Source organism: Sus scrofa, chromosome 14 (assembly GCF_054392235.1).
Source record: "Sus scrofa isolate SSC_HxYL_T2T_F1_AM1 chromosome 14, Sscrofa_HxYL_maternal_Yorkshire_Landrace_v2.0, whole genome shotgun sequence".
NCBI classification, from domain to species: Eukaryota; Metazoa; Chordata; class Mammalia; order Artiodactyla; family Suidae; genus Sus; species Sus scrofa.
In genome coordinates, this window is record NC_139396.1 from 111,654,142 (window position 1) to 111,672,180 (window position 18,039).

The 18,039-nt window shown below is 46.8% G+C and overlaps 1 protein-coding gene across 17 annotated transcripts in view; it reads left to right on the forward strand.

Moving 5' to 3' along the window:
* Nucleotides 1-18,039, forward strand: part of WDFY4 (WDFY family member 4) — a 289,400-nt gene that overhangs the window by 100,800 nt on the left and 170,561 nt on the right. For 14 of the 17 annotated variants that reach the window (XM_084996485.1, XM_084996486.1, XM_084996478.1 and 11 more), the window contains 10 exons: nt 169-263; nt 1,255-1,492; nt 1,891-1,967; nt 3,039-3,260; nt 4,119-4,297; nt 9,753-9,984; nt 11,020-11,165; nt 12,222-12,333; nt 13,015-13,205; nt 16,971-17,123. In XM_084996485.1, the coding sequence (XP_084852611.1) occupies nt 169-263; nt 1,255-1,492; nt 1,891-1,967; nt 3,039-3,260; nt 4,119-4,297; nt 9,753-9,984; nt 11,020-11,165; nt 12,222-12,333; nt 13,015-13,205; nt 16,971-17,123 (1,645 nt within the window). The remainder of the gene's footprint in view (nt 1-168; nt 264-1,254; nt 1,493-1,890; nt 1,968-3,038; nt 3,261-4,118; nt 4,298-9,752; nt 9,985-11,019; nt 11,166-12,221; nt 12,334-13,014; nt 13,206-16,970; nt 17,124-18,039) is intronic. The other 3 variants (XM_084996480.1, XM_084996483.1, XM_084996492.1) reach the window with 1 other exon arrangement.

Genomic DNA, 18,039 nt, shown 5'->3' on the forward strand with positions numbered 1-18,039 from the left:
CTGTTTTTGTATGGCTTGAGGAAAGGGTTTCCAGGCAGAGAGAAGAATGAAGGTGTGGAAGGGGAACCAGCAAGCCCTGGGATCTGGGACAGTGCTCAGATGAAGCCCTAGAAAACTTCAGCCTGTAAGGTGTCTTCATTTGGTTCCTTTGTTTCTTACGGTATTCAGACAGTTTCTAGGTCTTGGAATTCCTTCACCTCCATCGGCTGCAACAAAAGTCCTCAATTCATCTCCTGTGCATGGAGGGGACCCTGGATGCTCAGGTGAGGACAGAGGAAAGAAAGATAGTGGGATTTAAAAGAGAATATGCATTCCTTGTAAGGGATCTTTTACAGTAGATGGGAAACACACAGACTTAAAAATGGTTTTGACTGCTGCTCAGTGGAGCAAATGAGGGAAAGCATAGGGACCAGACCAATGGTCCCCCAAATATAAAGACCAGATCTGTAAGGAGAAAGGCCCCCACCCCCATATAAGAGGTGGTGGTGAGAGTGTACTTGATCCCTTTTGGAGGGAGCGTGGAAACCTTCATGTCTCAGGTCATGCAGGAGTACCCAGCGCTGCCCGTGGACACAGGTACAATGTCAGCTTTCTGCATAGCTTAGTGCTCAGGAGGCAGTTAGGGGGTCAGGAGGACAAAGCATTGGCTTGGTGCCTAGAAGGGTGCTGGTTCAGGGAACCAGCTTGGAGAAAAGAAAGCCATGGACATGCTGAATGGAAGATTGCATGGGAATCTTCAAGTACACTCTCACCACCACCTCTTTTATGGGAGTGGGGGCCTCTTATAAGGAGGCTCAACTGAAAGGCAGGGCTGGAGAGACAAGCTTGCTTGGGCTGGCAGCAGATGTGGGAAGCAGCTTGGAAGGAGACACAATGTTGTGAAAGAGTATGGAGGCCAGAGAGCCAGGACAAACCCGAGTAAGGGATAGCCAGGGGGGCAGCCCAATGACAGCAATAGAAAATGGTGTATTGGAAAAGGGTGGGGGCTCTGATGGAATTAAAAGAAGTTTCTAGAAGGAGCAAGTTGTCACCACGGTTCCACGTTATCAAAATCAGCAGAGGGCCTGGGCTGGAGGGTCAGTTGGGAAGGCCCAGGAGGCCACCCCCATGGAAAGGAAATGCATGGGGCTCTGGGGCTCTGCAGAGCCCTCCTTCGGGGCTGTGGCAGACATATCAGGGCTGTTGTCAGAAGAGGGGCTGAAATGATTTGAACACAGGCACAGACACAACTCTTCTCCTGGCTTGCTGCCCTAGGGTCACAGGCAGCAGCACCAATGCCTGCCGAGGGTCCTGCGGCTGCCGCCCAGGATGCCAGCCCCCACCCAGCAGTCATACAGGCCTCCAGGCCCTCAGGACAGACCCAGGGCTCCACCACCGCCCTTCAGACAGCCCTGAGTCTCATCTCCATGACCTCACCACGCAACCTGCAGCCTCAGAGGGCGGCCCTGGCTCCATCGTTTGTGGAATTTGACATGTCCGTGGAAGGTTACGGGTATGACAGGCTTTCATATACCTGAAATATACTTTATTAATTTCCCAGTGCCTTGGGGGGTTATAATATTGACTACAAATTGTAGTTCCCATCAGCTCTCACACTCAGTGGTGAAAAGTGGGTCATGGACACCCCATCTTCTCAGCAGTTTCTCAGGGGCAGCATTCCCAGCCATGGAGGGCCAGGACCCTCCCCTTCCCCTGTGTGTCTGCATTCTGGACTTCCCTCCCTTATTGCCTCCAGAGTGGATCCCTTTCTTAGGGCCATGATGGCAGCATCAACCACTCCTGTCCACAGGGCCTCATGGTCTGGGGGAAGTTAGGCCCCTACAGAAGGATAGATGGGGAGATGCCAGAGGTGGGCTTGTTCAATGATCTGAGACACTTTCCCATTCCCAGCTGTTTGTTTATTCCGACCCTGTCTACGGTGATGGGAACCAGTACCGAGTACTCAGTCTCCGGAGGAATTGGGACAGGTAGGTGCGTCCTTGGTGGTAGAGCTTGCTGAGGTCCCCACCTCCTGCTCTGGGAGTAAGTCCCTGGGGAGCCTTGGTTCTAGATTTCCACCTGGCATTTCCAGAAACTGTGAGTCTTCCTCTTGGTCCTCATGTGTGGAGAGGAGTTGTCCTTCCCATGGGCACGCTTTTCTTGGGGCAGGGTTGTCCTGTTTCCTGTGCATCCCAGGGGCCCAGGCAAGGCTCTGCACATAGAGGCGTCAGTTAGCACTGATGGGCTCAATTGGTGACTTGGTAGCTGAGCCTGGGTGAGATGCCCTTTGTCAGTGACTGACAGAGCCTAAAATGGACACCTTACCCCACCTTACAGCTCTCTCTAGAAAGGAATATGAGTTCTCCATTGATAGCCATCCAGGACCAAGACTGTCCTTGGCTCGTGTAGGGATGGACTGGGCCTTGGCGTGCTTTGCACTGTCCTGCATTCAGCTGAAGACCAGGCACTCCCTGTGGGGAGGGCTGGGGTCTGGGCTTTTATGGGAGGGTGGGCGCTGAGAGGCCCCAGAAATTACGGCCCATTGACGTGGGGGTCCAAGTGTGATTCTGCCCATTCATTGAGGACAGTGGGCCCCGTCTCTATTGCCAACCCTGTTACAATGTGGGGGGCACAGGTTGCCATAGAGTGGAGCATTCCCCTGTAATCCTCAGCCAACTTAGGTCGCCATCCTCTGCTCCGTGTAGCACTGAGCCCGGCTTTAGATCACCTGATCAGTGGGCCACATGAGGACAGATCTCAAGGTTGTGCCCCCTCTCCTCTCCCTTGGCAATGAAGGGTAGGATAATAGGTGGGCCAGAATTAGAGAGAGGCTTCAAGGATCCAGGCTCATGTCCTGGAGGGAATATGACCTGTTCCTGCCAAGTATGAATAAGAAGCTAAGAGCATCCTGCCACATGGGGTCGAGGTAAAGTGGGTGTGAGTAAGGCAAGGCACAGGGCTGGCACACGGTAGGGCTGGGCTGAGTCGGGCCACGGTGAATCTAGGCAGGACTCTGCAGCAGGACAAAGCCTAAAGGCATGCTTGTTTTCTGACCCCAGGTGCTGCCAGGTCCTTCCCTCCGCCCGGGGGCCTGACCTTCTCCTGTTGGTTCCTGATCAGCAGGCACAGTGCGGTCACCGAGGGCCACCCACTGCGCTTCCTAACCCTGGTGCGCCACCTGTCCAGGACCGAGCAGCCCTTCGTCTGCTTCTCTGTCAGCCTCTGCCCGGAAGACCTCTCCTTAGTTGTGTCTACAGAAGAGAAAGAGTTTCAGCCCCTGGGTAAGGTGGCGGGGGTCAAAGCTGGTTTCACCCATGCTTGAGGAAAATGTGGTGAATCAGCAGCTCTTGGCCCAAGAGCCTGGGAGCCCACCATCCCTTAGCTGTGCTGGTAGCTGGTTCTACCTCTTCCGTTTTTGTTTTGTTTTGTTTTCATTTATAACGATTTTTATTTTTTTCATTATAGCTGGTTTACAGTGTTCTGTCAGTTTTCTGCCGTACAGCAAGGTGACCCAGTTACACATACATGTATACATTCTTTTTTTCTCACATTATCATGCTCTGGCTCTGCCGTTTAAAGCTCAGCCTGCTTCCCCAAGCTCACCTGCCTGGGAGGGCCTGAACTGGCCCGAGATGGCCAAGGGAAGTGTCTTACAGCCACACCTCTTCTTGCGTGTCCCTGTTGCAGAGTGAGACACGGGAAGGCCCATTGTTTGGCCTGGCATCCTTTGCCTACCTCAGAGCTGCCCAGGCCCCTCACTCCCAGGACTTTGCCAGCCTATATGCATCACTGTGGTGGCAGTCTAGTGAGGGGAAGACCCAGCAGCCTGACTCTTGGGTTTGAACTCTGGCTGTGTGACCTTAGGCAAGTTACTTAACCTCTCTGTGCCTCAAGATGATGTGGGAATCACAGTAGCACTCACCTCATAGGGTTGTCTTGAAAATGAAATGAACTGATATTTGTAACAGTCCTTAGAATGGTGTCTGGCACGAAGCAAGAGCTCAAGCAATGAGAGCTGCTGATGTCAGTCTTCAGTGAGGTGGGGCCTGGCCTTGGCGCCTCAGGCACAAGGCCCGGTTCTGCTGGGCTGCTGCTGCCTGACACGGCAAGTGAGGTCTGGTATGTGTATTTTCCTCCAGATGTCATGGAACCCGAGGATGACCTTGAGCCTTCTGCAGGACGCCAGCTTCGGGTCCGGTGTGGCCAGCTGCTGGCCTGTGGTCAGTGGCACCACTTGGCTGTGGTTGTCTCCAAGGAAATGAAAAGGAACTGTACTGTTTCCACCTATCTGGATGGACAGGTCATCGGCACAGCCAAGGTGAGATGGCTCCCCCAAGCTGTGCTTGCCCCGTGGCTGTGCCTCCAGGCCACGCCACCCTGGAGTTGGTGTCAGCATTGGTATCTAATGAAACCCTTTTGCTGTCCAGAATAAACCTGGCTGAGCTCAGGCGTAAAAAGACATCTTCAGAAACTGGAATGATAGTCATATAGCCAGGGCAGAAAGTAAAACATGGAAATGAGAATGGTCATAACATTATGACTGTAAAAATAGTCATGAGAGAATATAACTCTCCAGAGTGAACAAAGCAAGGCCTCTTACTTTTTTTGCTTTTTAGGGCCTAACCTGTGGCAATGGAGGTTCCTAGGCTAGGGGTCCAATCGGCGCCACAGCTGCCAGCCTACTCCACAACCACAGCAATGCGGGATCCGAGCCACCTCTGTGACCTATACCACAGCTCATGGCAACGCCAGATCCTTGAACTAATGAGTGAGGCCAGGGATTGAACCCACACCCTCATGGATCCTAGTTGAGTTCTAACTGCTGAGACATGACAGGAACTCCATTTTTGTTGTTGTTTTGTTTTGTTTTTTTAAGGCCTCTCACATTTAAGTGTGAATTCTCCAGGGAGGTCTGAGCAGGGCCCAAGGGTCTACTTTTCTGAGAGGTTCCTTGGTGAATCTAATGCAACTATTCTACACAACACACTTAGGAGCAAGATACCAGATCTTGCAGGACTGATAAGGAAAGGATGATCCCCTGCTTAGAGAAGGTAATGAAATGTGAACACATAACTGGAGGAAGCATCTTGTCACTGCCATTTAAAGGCCCCTAGGTCCTGGGTCCCAGGGGAGGAAGCTGGGAGATGAGGACCTGGAAGACATACTCCAGCAGCTACTGCCAGGGGTCCCCGAAGAAGCCAGAGACAGAGGGACTCAGAAGACCACAGAGGGTAGGGGCAGGCAGATTTTCATCCATGTGCCAGACAACATCTTTACCTAGACTGAATTCTTTCTTTCTTTTTTTTTTTTTTTTTTAGGGCTGCACCTGTGGCATACGGAGGTTCCCAGGATAGGGGTCTAATTGGAGCTACAGCCTACACCACAACCACAGCAACATGGGATTCAAGCTGAGTCTGCGACCTACACTCCAGCTCACGGCAACGCTGGATCCTTAACCCACTGAGCAAGGCCAGGGATCGAACCTGCAACCTCATGGTTCCTAGTTGGATTCGTTTCCACTGCGTCACGGTGGGAACTCCTAGACTGAATTCTTGAATCATTTGGAATGTCTTTTTTTCTTTTTTGTCTTTTTAGGGCCACACCTGTGGCATATGGAGGTTCTCAGGCTAGGGGTCGAACTGGAGCCATAGCTGCCTGCCTACACCACAGCTGTAGCAACACAGGATCTGAGCCGCCTCTGCGACCTATACCACAGCTCATGGCAACGCCAGATCCTTAACCCACTGAACAAAGCCGAGGATTGAACTTTTGTCCTCATGGATGCTAGTCAGATTCATTTCCACTGAGCCACAACAGGAACTCCTGGAATGTCTTTTAAAGTTCTCTTGCATAGGCTGCAACCCAGATCAAACATAGCAGAACTCTGTGGGCTGGGTAATTTGGTGGAGTTTTCAAAGTTTTCTGGATGATTCCACTATGCAGCCACAATGGAAAGCCTTAGATTAACAGGGTTTCTCATTTCAATTGTTTGACATTTAGGGCTCAATAAATGTCTTTGTTGTGGGGACCTATTCTGTGTATATTAAGACATTTATCAGCATCTGTGCCACCCCTTACCCCAGCACCCTGGATGCCATAGCTGCTTCTTCTGCCCATTTGTGACCACCGACAATGTCCAGACATTTCCAAATATCCCGGAGGGAGCGAAATCACCCCAGGGTGAGAACCATTGGGTTAATCTAAACTGTGGAATACCCGAAGATGAATTTGATGCAATCATCTAGTAAAATTGTCTTATCCAAAAAAGCAGTGGTAACCAGAAAGAGTCATCTGAAGCATAAAAAATATCCTCTGAAACATAAAATTTTACCTTTTGCTTCAATCATGAGCAATTCCCCCCTCCCTCTCTCCTTCCATCCTTCCATCCTTCTCACATTAAATAGTTATTGAATACCTATTATATGTTAGGTATTGTCTTACTTATTAGGATTTGTCCATGCCCACCAGCCAAATACCTCTGGGATCGTGCATATAGTATAAAACAAAAGCTTGCCATGGCAAGAGTTCTTACCCAGTGGAGTAACAAGGAGTTAGGAAGAACTAATAGGATTGGGACTCATTTTAAGTGTTCTTTGGGAGGGTTCAAAGAAGTAGAGATGAATCTGTTCTGAATTGGTGCTGTCAGAAAGAGAGGCAATTTGGTGTCTATGTATGTTAAGAACTTTCATTCAGGAGGTAGGAGGAATGGGGGCAGAGCTGGAGCTGTCATGGGGAAAAGGAGCAGTGGTCACTCACATTAGCCAGGATGGAAAGTGTGGTCACTTTTGTGGTTGCCCAGGGTCTTTGTTCAGGCATAATTACAGAATGGGCTAGTTTTTGTCTTCTTTCACAGAACATGTTGGAAGTCTCTCTTGTTTCATAGAATAGGTTGGTGTTCCATGAAGTAGTCCATGCACTTTGAGGCTGAGTTGTGTCCCACTGATGTGTGGATCTTGCTCACACCTAGCACAGGGGCTGGTACACAGAAAGCATGCAATCAACACTTAATTGAATTACCTTGCATTTCCAGCCACAAGGAGTAACATGGCCTGGCTGATGGTGTTGTGTAGTGAACTGGTACATGGATGAACCTCCAACCCCAAAGGGCCAAGCTAAACCAGTGTCTGTCCCCAGGGAGGTGGGAAGTGGCATGATGCCGTGAGAATGTTTCAAAATATGCCATGGAGAATGGCCAAGCGCCGAGCCTGACAGGATTGATTTTCCGAGATGGTTTCAAAAAGTCATTGGGTAGGGATCCCCAAGTGAAATGAAACGAGGTAAACATAAAGGCCTGTGTTGAGATGGAGATACCTGCTGGACAAGAACAAGATGGACTTTGGTTGGGGATGTCCTAGCTAAACAGCTGATCTCAGATATTAGAGCCCTTGTTTATATTTCCAAGAGAAGATGAGTTAAACTGAGGAAAGGAGGGGAGTATTTTAATAGCTTGAATTGAGCAAAATGATTTGGGAGTCATTTGTGAGATCTTATATTTATAAATTAGCTGAATGGTGCAGTGATACACTGTCCGGATCTGAGAAGAAAGGGGCAAGGTGGATTGGAGGCGTGGCACCTTTCTCATGTGGGAGAAAAGGCCTCTAAGAGGATGGGGAAGGGGAGAGAATAAGAATTATTAGTGCAGTAGACCTCACTCTAGGCAGGCTTGGCGGCTGGAAACTTGGTTTTTATTTGAAAATCTTAGTTAATTGGTAGGGAGAAAAAGAATATTTCTGAAATTATGTAACCTCTCATTTTAGAAATGTCTTTACATACATATTCATGTATATAGTAATTTCATAGTCATTATAAAAATAATAGAAATGCATTTTGAAATAACTGAAAAATAAGAAAGAACAAATACCTATATTTCTTCTACCTTACCATCATTTATAGTTTCTTTCCATTTATTTTCCCTTCAAAAAAATAGTTGTGCAGACTTAACTGACTGGAGAGACATAAGTCACAGAAAAGGGCTCTAAATTCACAGCTGATGGGAGAGAAATCACACTTTTGTAATCAATACTCAGATTACTTAAAAACCAGTAACTTTCAGATAAACAGTCAAACTCAAAAAAAAATAGTTGTGACTTTATTGCATAGAAAATTTTATGTACTACTGAGTTAACACTATCATGTAAAAATGTTTTATCTGGGAGTTTCTGTCGTGGCTCAGTGGTTAATGAACCTGACTAGCATCCATGAGGACGTGGATTTGATCCCGGGCCTTGCTCAGTGGGTTAAAGATCTGGCGTTGCTGTGGCTGTGGTGTAGGCCAGCAGCTGTAGCTCCGATTGGACCCCTAGCCTGGGAACCTCCATGTGCCATGGGTGTGGCACTAAAAAGACATGGGCTTTGAAACTAGTCATTTCTCTGGGATAATTGCCTAGAAGTCCAATTGCTGGGTCCTATGGTAAGTGCATGTTTAGTTTTGTAAGAAACTGCCAAACTGTATTTCCATGGTGACTGTGCCATTTTACATTCCCACCAGCAATGGATGAGTGATCCAGTTTCTCTGCATTTGGTGATGTCATTTTTTTTCCCCATTTCTCTCATTGAAGGCTGTAACCCCTTTAAAATTTTTTTAAAAATTTGGAGTTCCCATCGTGGCTCAGTGGTTAACGAATCCAACTAGGGGCCATGAGGTTTCGGGTTCGATCTCTGGCCTTGCTCAGTGGGTTAAGGATCCAGCGTTGCCGTGAGCTGTGGTGTAGGTCGCAGACTCCGCGCGGATCTGGGGTTGCTGTGGCTCTGGCGTAGGTCAGCGGCTACAGCTCGGATTAGACCCCTAGCCTGGGAACCTCCAAATGCTGCAGGAGCAGAGCAGCCCTAGAAAAGGCAAAAATACCAAAAAAAAAAAAAAATTAAAATTTATTTTGTTAATGTTACTTTTTTTTTTAAATTAGCCATTCTGATAGGTGTGTAGTGATAGCTCTTGTTTTTAATATGCATTTCCTTAATAGCTAATGGGATTGAATAGTCTCTCCTGTGCTTATTTGAACTTGTATTTCCTCTTCAGTGATGTCTGTGCATGTTTTTCTCTCATTTTCTAATTGGATTATTGTTTTTTACTGTTGAATTTTAAGAGTTTATCTATATGTTTTAGTTACTAGTTTTTTGTTGGATATGTGATTTGCAAATAATTTCTCCTAATTTATAGCTTGCTTTTCATTCTTTTTCACATGGGATTTTGCAGGGCAAAAAAGTATTTAATTTTCTTTGAGGAATTATAGTGTTGTTTTAAATTTTAGTTTCTTCATGTTCTTTGTTAGTCTGTAGAATGCAGTTGATTTTTGGGTGTTGATCACGTATTCTGTAACCTTGTTGAACTCACTTATTAGTTCTAGGAGGTTTTTTTCTTTTTGACTCCTTAGAATTTTCTACATGGACATGCCATCTGCAAATAGAGACAGTTTTATTTCTTCCTTTCCAGTCTATAATTGTTTTTAGTATGTAAAACTTAATTAAAGTGCTGGTATTGGACATTAAGTTCTTAGTGAAATGACTGGGAAAAAAAAGATGAATCTTTTAGTGGCACTTTATGTTTTTTATCAAATTTGTTTACAAAAGCACAGTTTGTTACTTCCACCAGCATTGTACAAACTGTTGTATGAATTTTCAGTATGAGAGTGTCTTTGTAATGTTTTTTGATAAAGTAAATTTTTACTTTGAGAGAAGAATAAGGTACATCATTTTATATTTTATGTATTTATTTGACTGATTCTGAGGTTAAACACCTCTCATGCCCTCCCCGCCCCACTTTTTTATTTTAACAGATGTTGTACATTCAGGTCTTACCAGGACCATTCCTTTCAATGGATCCATCCTCATTTGTGGATGTTTATGGATATATTGCTACCCCTCGAGTTTGGAAACAAAAGTCATCATTAATATGGCGTCTGGGCCCTGCGTACCTCTTCGAAGAAGCCATCTCAGTGGAAACTCTGGAAGTTATTAACAAACTTGGCCCAAGATACTGTGGTAACTTCCAAGCTGTGCAGGCCCAAGGTATGGGGTGTTTTGATTTATAATGATCTTGCTGATATTATTTTTTAAATGGACATCCAGTTATTTATAGCTTATTTATACAGAATGAGCTCAGCACAGGCCAGTCATTAGGGAAGACCTCGGTGGTTGGATCATTACATATTTACAAGCCAACAGAAAATGTCGCAGAAAAGGAAATGACAATCTCCTTTAGATTTCAACTCCAAAGCACATAATGGAGGAAAGTGGGTGGGTAATACCATCAGCAAAGAATGGGAGAAGAGAATGAGATAAATGAGTTACATTCCTTTTAATGAAGAAGCTTTTTAACTAAAGTATACTGTTGTCTTCAATTATTAAACAGGCAGACAAAACATCCACATTTTCATTATTGATTGTTGGCTGTTCAAGCAGGGAGCATTGCTCTCTGTGCTCTGTCAAGTCAAGGGGGTCAGCTCCCATCTGGGAAGAATGATAAATGGATCTATGTACGGAAGCCTTCGTGCATAGGGAACGGCGATTGAGTGCTGTGGAGTGTTTCTGTCTCCAGGCTCCACGTCGTCTTTGAACTTCATTTCCTCTGGCAAATGGCAGTGGCCAGAAATGTGGGGAGGTCAGGGCCAGAGCCAAAGTTTCAGCAACTCTTTCTTCACACCATGGTTCTCAAGTAGCCCAGCTAGCTCTCTTCGACTCGGGGCCCCAGGTGCTAATGCCAAGGGAGGGGTTCCCCACGGACATGAAGCTCATTGAAAACCTTAGGGCTTTCAGCCCAGCAGTTTGGTTTTGGGAGTGAGCTTACATTCTTGATGGATGTCTCAAGCTTTAGTCATTTCATACCTGGACAGCCTCTATTTTATAGTGGGGCCAAGCTTGTGAGATTCTCTAGTTTTCTATGTGTTGGAAAACACAGGTTGAGGTACAACATACAACATGCGATGTAACAACATATAACAGTGTACAGACATTCCTCAGTGATTACTTTGCCATGTAGAAGTAGATGTTTATGCTTCTGAGGATTAATTTCCTTCTCAGTAAAGCCAAGATGTGTTATTTTAGGAGAGGATCCTAGTATGGAAATTTTGCCCCTGGTTGCAGAGGAAAGGGTTTCTTTTGGTCTTCACATCGCCAGCTCCTCTGTCACCAGTGCTGCAGACATCAGAAACACATACAATGAGGTGGACAGTCGCCTGATTGCCAAAGAGGTACGCCTTCTAACTTCACTTGCTGCTCCTTTTCGGAATCATGATCACGTGGCTTGGTTTAGCTTTCAGTGATTAAGTGAATACTGATTCACGTTTGTGCATGTGAAGATGGATACAGTCAGATGAGCTTCCCGCTTCATTTGTTAAAATATTCTATGGCTCCCCACCCATTTGCAGCCCCCAAGACTAGACCTCTTATTTGTAACTGCTCAGAGAAGAAAATGGGTGCTCTTTATTTTTCTCCGCAGAGCGAGAACAAATGGAATATTTAAAAGACTTTTGTGACACTGGGAACATTTTTGAGCTTCCCTTTTCTGGGCGCTACTGACTCCCTAACATTGCAAAATATTCTTTAAGTCACTGGGTTCAAGCAAAACAACAAATTTGCAAAACAGCAAGCAGACGTGTCTGTAAATGAAGATGCTATTAGATTTTGTACTTCCTAATCCCTGCATAAAGAGCTCTTTTGTTTACCGCTGATGAATTTGGGCTGATTTGCCTGTATTCTCTCCACCCTCCAAGACAGAAGTCTGCCTTGAATTCTGGAGGAGGCAGGATCAGAGGTTAGGTCCTGTTGAGCACCAAAGCCGTGCTTTGCCAGCACAGAACCTTCTGATGGAGGAGGCCAGGGTTCCAGTCTTTCTGGCCTCTGAGATCAGTGATGCCCAGGCTTGCAGAGCTGGACCACTCTAGACTGGGAAGGAGGCAGCCTTGTCCTTCACAGCACCGTTCCACCTCCAAGTGTCCTCAGGTCCTTCTTCCTTTCATTAGCTCCTCACCGTGAGCATTTGTTTGTACTGATGAGCATGTGGGACATGAATGGCACGATGGTGTAACTGAAGCTGCTCCCTTATGATTCAGCCAGAGCCTGGGAGGCAGGACAGGGGAACCTGAATTTTGGCATCAGTCCCCCCTGACATTGGTTCAGGTCCTACTCATTCACTGACTTCTACTGACTGAGTCCAGCCTCAGGTGCCTGCCTTCCAGGACCTCATGGGCAAGACCTCTTTCTTTCCAGGAAAGTTTCTTAGGACTAACTGTTGCCAATTTCTCTAGATGAACATTTCATCCCGTGACAATGCCATGCCTGTGTTCTTGCTGCGAAATTGTGCCGGTCACCTCTCGGGTTCTCTTCGAACCATTGGCGGCGTGGCTGTGGGCCAATTAGGTACGAACCTTTACAGCTATTTGGGAAGAAGGGCTTGTGTCTGTCCTCACTTGCACAGCCTGGAATTCTGGAGCAGCAGGCAGGACAGAGCAGGTTGAGGAGTTAGGACGGTAAGGGCGAGAGTTCGGGGTGAGGGGTTAACCTCACCAGAGGGTTGGCCTCCTGGCAGAGGTTGGTTCACTTTGCTGCATCTAACAACTGAGAGTGGCCTACTAACCATGCTGGCATCTGTGTACCACAGAGACCATCTAGTGAGGGTGGTGGGGCCTCTGAGCAGAGGCAATGGCCTTGGTTGCCTGGATCCCTTGCAGTCAGGCAAGAGCAGAGCCACAAACTGATGCAAAGGTCCAACCTTGAAGGATTTAGAGGGCAGACAGGACCCAGGAGTTGTCAGAGCAACCAGCAAACTGAGGCTTAGAGGGCAGTTGGCGCAGCAGCACTCTGGATGGAGACAGAGGGCAGAGATCTGAACTCCCCTGGACGGTGCCAGCTTTTTGGTGGCCCAGAAGGACTCAGCACAGGATTTCTCAGTGACCTAAACCTTTCAAAGCCCTCCTCCTCCTCCTCCCAGCCTGTCCTTTGCACATCGCCCCCTGTTATGAGCGATGATGTCACTGACAGCTCTTGCTTCCACTGGAGTGAAGCTGTGTCCTATTCAGAAGTGCCCTTTGTCCCACGCAGGCGTAAGGGTGTTCCACTCCAGCCCTGCTGCCAGCAGCCTGGACTTCATTGGCGGGCCCGCCATCCTCCTGGGTCTCATTTCCTTAGCGACGGATGACCACACCATGTACGCGGCTGTGAAAGTCCTGCACTCGGTCCTGACCAGCAATGTCATGTGTGACCGCCTGATGCAGCACATCTGTGGGTATCAGGTAATCCCACCCTTCCATTTCAGCCTACAGTGTCCTCCAAGGGGCCATCATCTCCAAGGAACAGGGAGGAGCTTTGCTGGCCTAAATGGATGTTCCCTCAGCATGTCTTTTGGAGAAGGGAAACTGGAGGTCCCCGGGTCCTGAGACCAGCATGGCTAGAGTGGAGGGTCAGGTGACAGCAGCCAGAGAGCGGGCTCTGATTGGAATGGGGCTACTCACTTGTCTGTGGCTAATACTAATCATCTTCCAAAGGTCCTGCCTCTTAATACCATCACACTAGGGCTGAGGCTTCACCTTAGAATTTTCTAGGGACACAAACATTCATTGATGATGGTATATGATGTCTCTATAATGAGGTAAAGAAACAGATATTATTATCATGAGACAGTATTATTATTATGAGACAAGGACTCCCAAATACTTTGTTGGAGTAAAGAACCCTCAGATTCAGAGATTTATTCTACCTTTACAAATGAAGGCAGAAGAAAGAAAATTCAAAACTCTTCTTATGGCTTAAAATAGAAATATTTCAAAGGGAAGGAGAGGCTGGGCAGTGGTAGAAGAGGTGGGAAATGGCAGGATTGAGTAAAGAAACAAGATTATTATTATTACTATTGTAATTATTATTGCCTTCCCTAAATACCTTTTATAAAATAGAACCCCTCTCCTACATCATCCCTTTCTAGACAACTCTTCCTACTTCCTTGCCACATTTGTGGTCTGTTTTGCTTCTAGAAAGGTGCCCCATGAGGGCAGGACTGGGTCTGCTTGTCCATTGCTATATCCTAGGAGCACATGGTAGGCAGTGGGTGCTCGGTATGGATTTGTGGAACAAATCAGTGAATAAAAACAAGGATCTTGAACTAAGTGGCTTATTCAGGAGTGTATTAAATCATTTTTTCCACATTTTTTTCTCTGTATTCACTTGCTGGTTTCCTGGTTGGATGTGAGAACATAAGAACATAACCCTTTCTATGTGTTACTTTTGTCAGACTTATTTATCATCCTCTTGTCAGACTAGGTGACCTCCAGCCAAGTTTTATAAGATGATTTTCATAGCATGATAAAGAAGGAGGATGGTGGTTCGGATTAACATTAGAAACACTTGCGGGATCTAATACAGGTTCCTCCATGTGACCAGGAGGAAAGGACAAACATGGGCCAATGCACAGCCTGGATGGTGGTGGATGGAAAGATCTGGACCCTGCCACTCTGGGATTGTGGATTTTATCTTAGAGATGATGGGTAATCATACAAAGGCTTGGAACAAGGAAGTGGAATGAAAGATGCTTTAGAATGACCTTTGACACTAGTGCGGAAGACAGTTCGGAGAGGCAAGATCAAAGGGGAGACTGAGATAGAACCCAACACATGAGACTGCATTTCTGTCCTGGGGAGACTCAGGGTCTTTGTGAGCAGTCTGGGAAGGTAGCACAAGAAGACAGTCAGCACTGTGAACCCAGAGGGCTGCCCACATGAAGGAAGAAGACATTCAGGATGTGCCAAGTGTGAAATGTCTGAGACGTCAAGGATAAACTATCAAGCGGGATACTGGGCTCTGGAGCTCAGAGGGGCACTGGGCGGGTGGCATAGAGGTGAGAATCCTCAGTATCATCATGCCGACGTTTAATCTAAGGAAATCGATGACATAGAGTAGGGAAAGGAAAGACAAGGATGGACGAAGCAATGGGAAATAACCAGGTAGAGCTTGGAACTTAGAATGAAAACCCAACCAATGAGGTTGAGAAGAAAGAGGGAAGAGAAATCAAAGAAACATTTTGTCAAAGATTTTGAAAAAGAAAGTGTTTTGAGGAGGAGAGCATGGTTCAACAACACTAAATGCTGATGAGTAATGCAGCAGACGACGAGCAGGGGTGTTCCCATTGGATTTGGCACCTGGAAGCCATTGGTGACCCTTCTGAGGTGGAGGTGGGGGTGGGAAGAGGAAGCAGCCAGCTCCTCTAATGCTAAGGGGGTTGAAGAGAAAATGTGAGATGAGGATGTGGAGCCTGAGTATGTCAATAGTGCTTTCCAGAAGTTTACTTACAAAGAGGAGTAGAGAAATGAGGCCCAAGCTAGAGAGATTAGGGATCAAGGGAGGGGTATTTTTAAGGTGAGACCTACTAGGGCATATTTGTCAGGAAGGAAGTACAAAGAGAGGAAGATGGATAAAACTAGGAGGAAGAGTTACCAGAAGAGCAGCCGAGGGGTGGGTTGCAGGTGACTGGAAACCCTGCTTGTGACAGGAAGGAGTGCAGTCCCCACATTTGAGGATCTGGTGGTCGGGAGGGGGTACTGTTCACGTCTGATGGGTTCTAAATTCCCAGCCGTGTGCTCGATTGGATGGTGGAGGGGAAGGAAAGCTGAAGGAGAGAAGAGATGAGATAATCCTCTTTAGGGTGAGGAAAACCAGCTTACTAGAAAACCAGAGCCGGACTGCCAGACCACACTGAGTACCCATTCGACATTTGACACTTTTAACGTAAAGTGAAACCAGTCAGTCTGAGTGATTTTTCTCAAGCAACTTTCTTAATTATGTCCTCATGGGGGAATGGGGAGTGGTCAGATTTCAGATATGCCAGAGAAGTGGCTGGAACAGTCTAAAAAGGTATTATTTGCTGATCGCAGTTGTCTTAGTTTGGGCTGCTGTAACAGAATACCATAGCCTTGGTGGCTTCTAAACAATAGAAACTAATTAATTTCCTCACAGTTCTGGAGGCTGGGAAGTCCCGGTGCAGGGTGGTGGCATGGTCAGGTTTAGTGAGAACACTCTTCTGGATGGCAGATGGCCGCCTTCTCCTTGTATCCTCACATGTCAGAGCAGAGAGAGGAAGACAGTGCTCTTGTGACTTTCGTGAGGGCACTAATTCCATCATTAAGGGCTCCATCCTCATAACCTCATGTAATGCGAATTATAGCCCAAAGGATCCGCCTCCAGATACCACCACCTTGGGGGATGAGATTCAGCATGTGACTTTGGGGAGGAACATTCAGTCCATGACAAGTGAGACTTCCTAATGACACATTGAAAGAGCGTGTCTGAGAGGATGAGGAGATGGGTGGACTGTGTCACATCCGGGTCTTGGGAATTGAGCTGTGGATGAGCTGAGCTGAAGATCCAGATGGAGCAGATGAGAACCTAGGTGCCGGTGCATGGCAAGGCAGCCTGACTTCTGTGTGACCGAGGTCAACAGAGACACGAGGCTAGGGGAGATTCATCTTATTAGTCTTTGAGACGAGTGTGGGCCACGGGGGCCCCAGTGCCTCCATCCTGGTATGGATGCTTGTGTGTTGCCTGTGTCCCAGGGCCTGATGCAGCAGAATGGCGCATCTGCTACTGCAGCCTGAGGTGATGCTGGTGTAACTGGGTTTATGGGCAGGTGGTGGCTTCCTAGTGATACAGAAACATTTATGGGCTGGGTATGAATGTAGGATCCAGTAAAGGAAAATGAGAAAAGCCCTCAGAAAACAGAGGGAAACCAAAAGAGTAGGATTCTGGAAATGTGGAAGATTCAGGAAGGAGCCGGGGCCCACAGTGAAAGGTGAAGCCTCATAAGTACAGAACAGTGCACACTGTTGGGGAAGCAGTCACAGAGGCTGGTTCGTGTTTTCCTTCTGAGAACGAGGGAGCCGAGGAGGCGGCGCCAGAGAACAGTGCTTTCAGACGGGGCTGACCAAAGGTGCTTGTAGGAACAGGCAGGTGGGGGAGAAAGAGCCATTACAACACATTCATGGGGAAACCGCTTTGTGTTTTGACCTTTTCAGATAATGGCGTTTCTCCTGAGGAAAAAGACCTCTTTCCTAAACCATCGCATTTTTCAGCTGATCCTGTCCATCGCTGGCACTGCAGAACTGGGCTTTGGGTCCTCTGCTGTCATCAACGTTGGTGTCTTCCAGCACATCCTTTGTAATTTCGAGGTAAACTGGAGACTGGTCACTAACTCTAAAGGAACATGTGTGATGGTACAGAAAGCCTGGAGCTTCCTCTAGACCCAGCAGGTGGGCTTTCTCCAAAGTCAAGATAGTAATGAAAGAGAAAGCCACAAAGGTTTTAGAGCTCAGAGGCCCTGGCTTATAATTAACTCCTACCGCTGATGGGCTGTGTGGCTTCAGGCAAGTCACTTGACTTCCCTGAGTTTCAGTCTTCTCATGGGTGAGAGGGAGACCACCACTTTGCCCTCACATGCTGGTGTGGAGTCAAATCAGATAGTATCTGGAAACAGACTTTGAAACTGTAAGCTTCCATCTATCTGAGGGTTTTAAAACATACCAATTCCTTTGGGTGGTGCTCTTCTGTTTATAAATGCTCTTTTAAAGGGAGGAGTGAGAGGTGCTGAGTGCACACCTGAGGCTGAGGGAGGAGTATTGTACAGAACTTTGGTGGATAGATCCGTTTACGAAGCATCACCTACTGAGAGCCCACTGGGAGCAGGCGTGGGTGATAACCTGGATCTAGTCCCTCCACACTGCTAAAATTTGTAGTCATCAGTGCATATATTAGGAAAGAGAACATTTTTAATTAGTGAACATAATAAATTAATGAATAACTTAAATTAATCCAGATCAAGAAGTCAGAATGACCAAGAAAAAAGAAAGCAAAATCAAAACCACAAAAAACTAACAAAAAAAAATTCAGAGAAAGAAGGAAAAATAAAGATGAGAACATTAATTAAATAGGAAAGAAACAAACATTCAGGCGATTAAAAAGGGCAATAAGTGATTGTCATAAAACAGATGAACCTATTGAGATTGGTTGAGAAAAAAAAGACAGGAGGCACAACTAAATTCTATTAGGAGGGAAAAAGGAAGAATAACCACAGAGGAGCAAGCAATA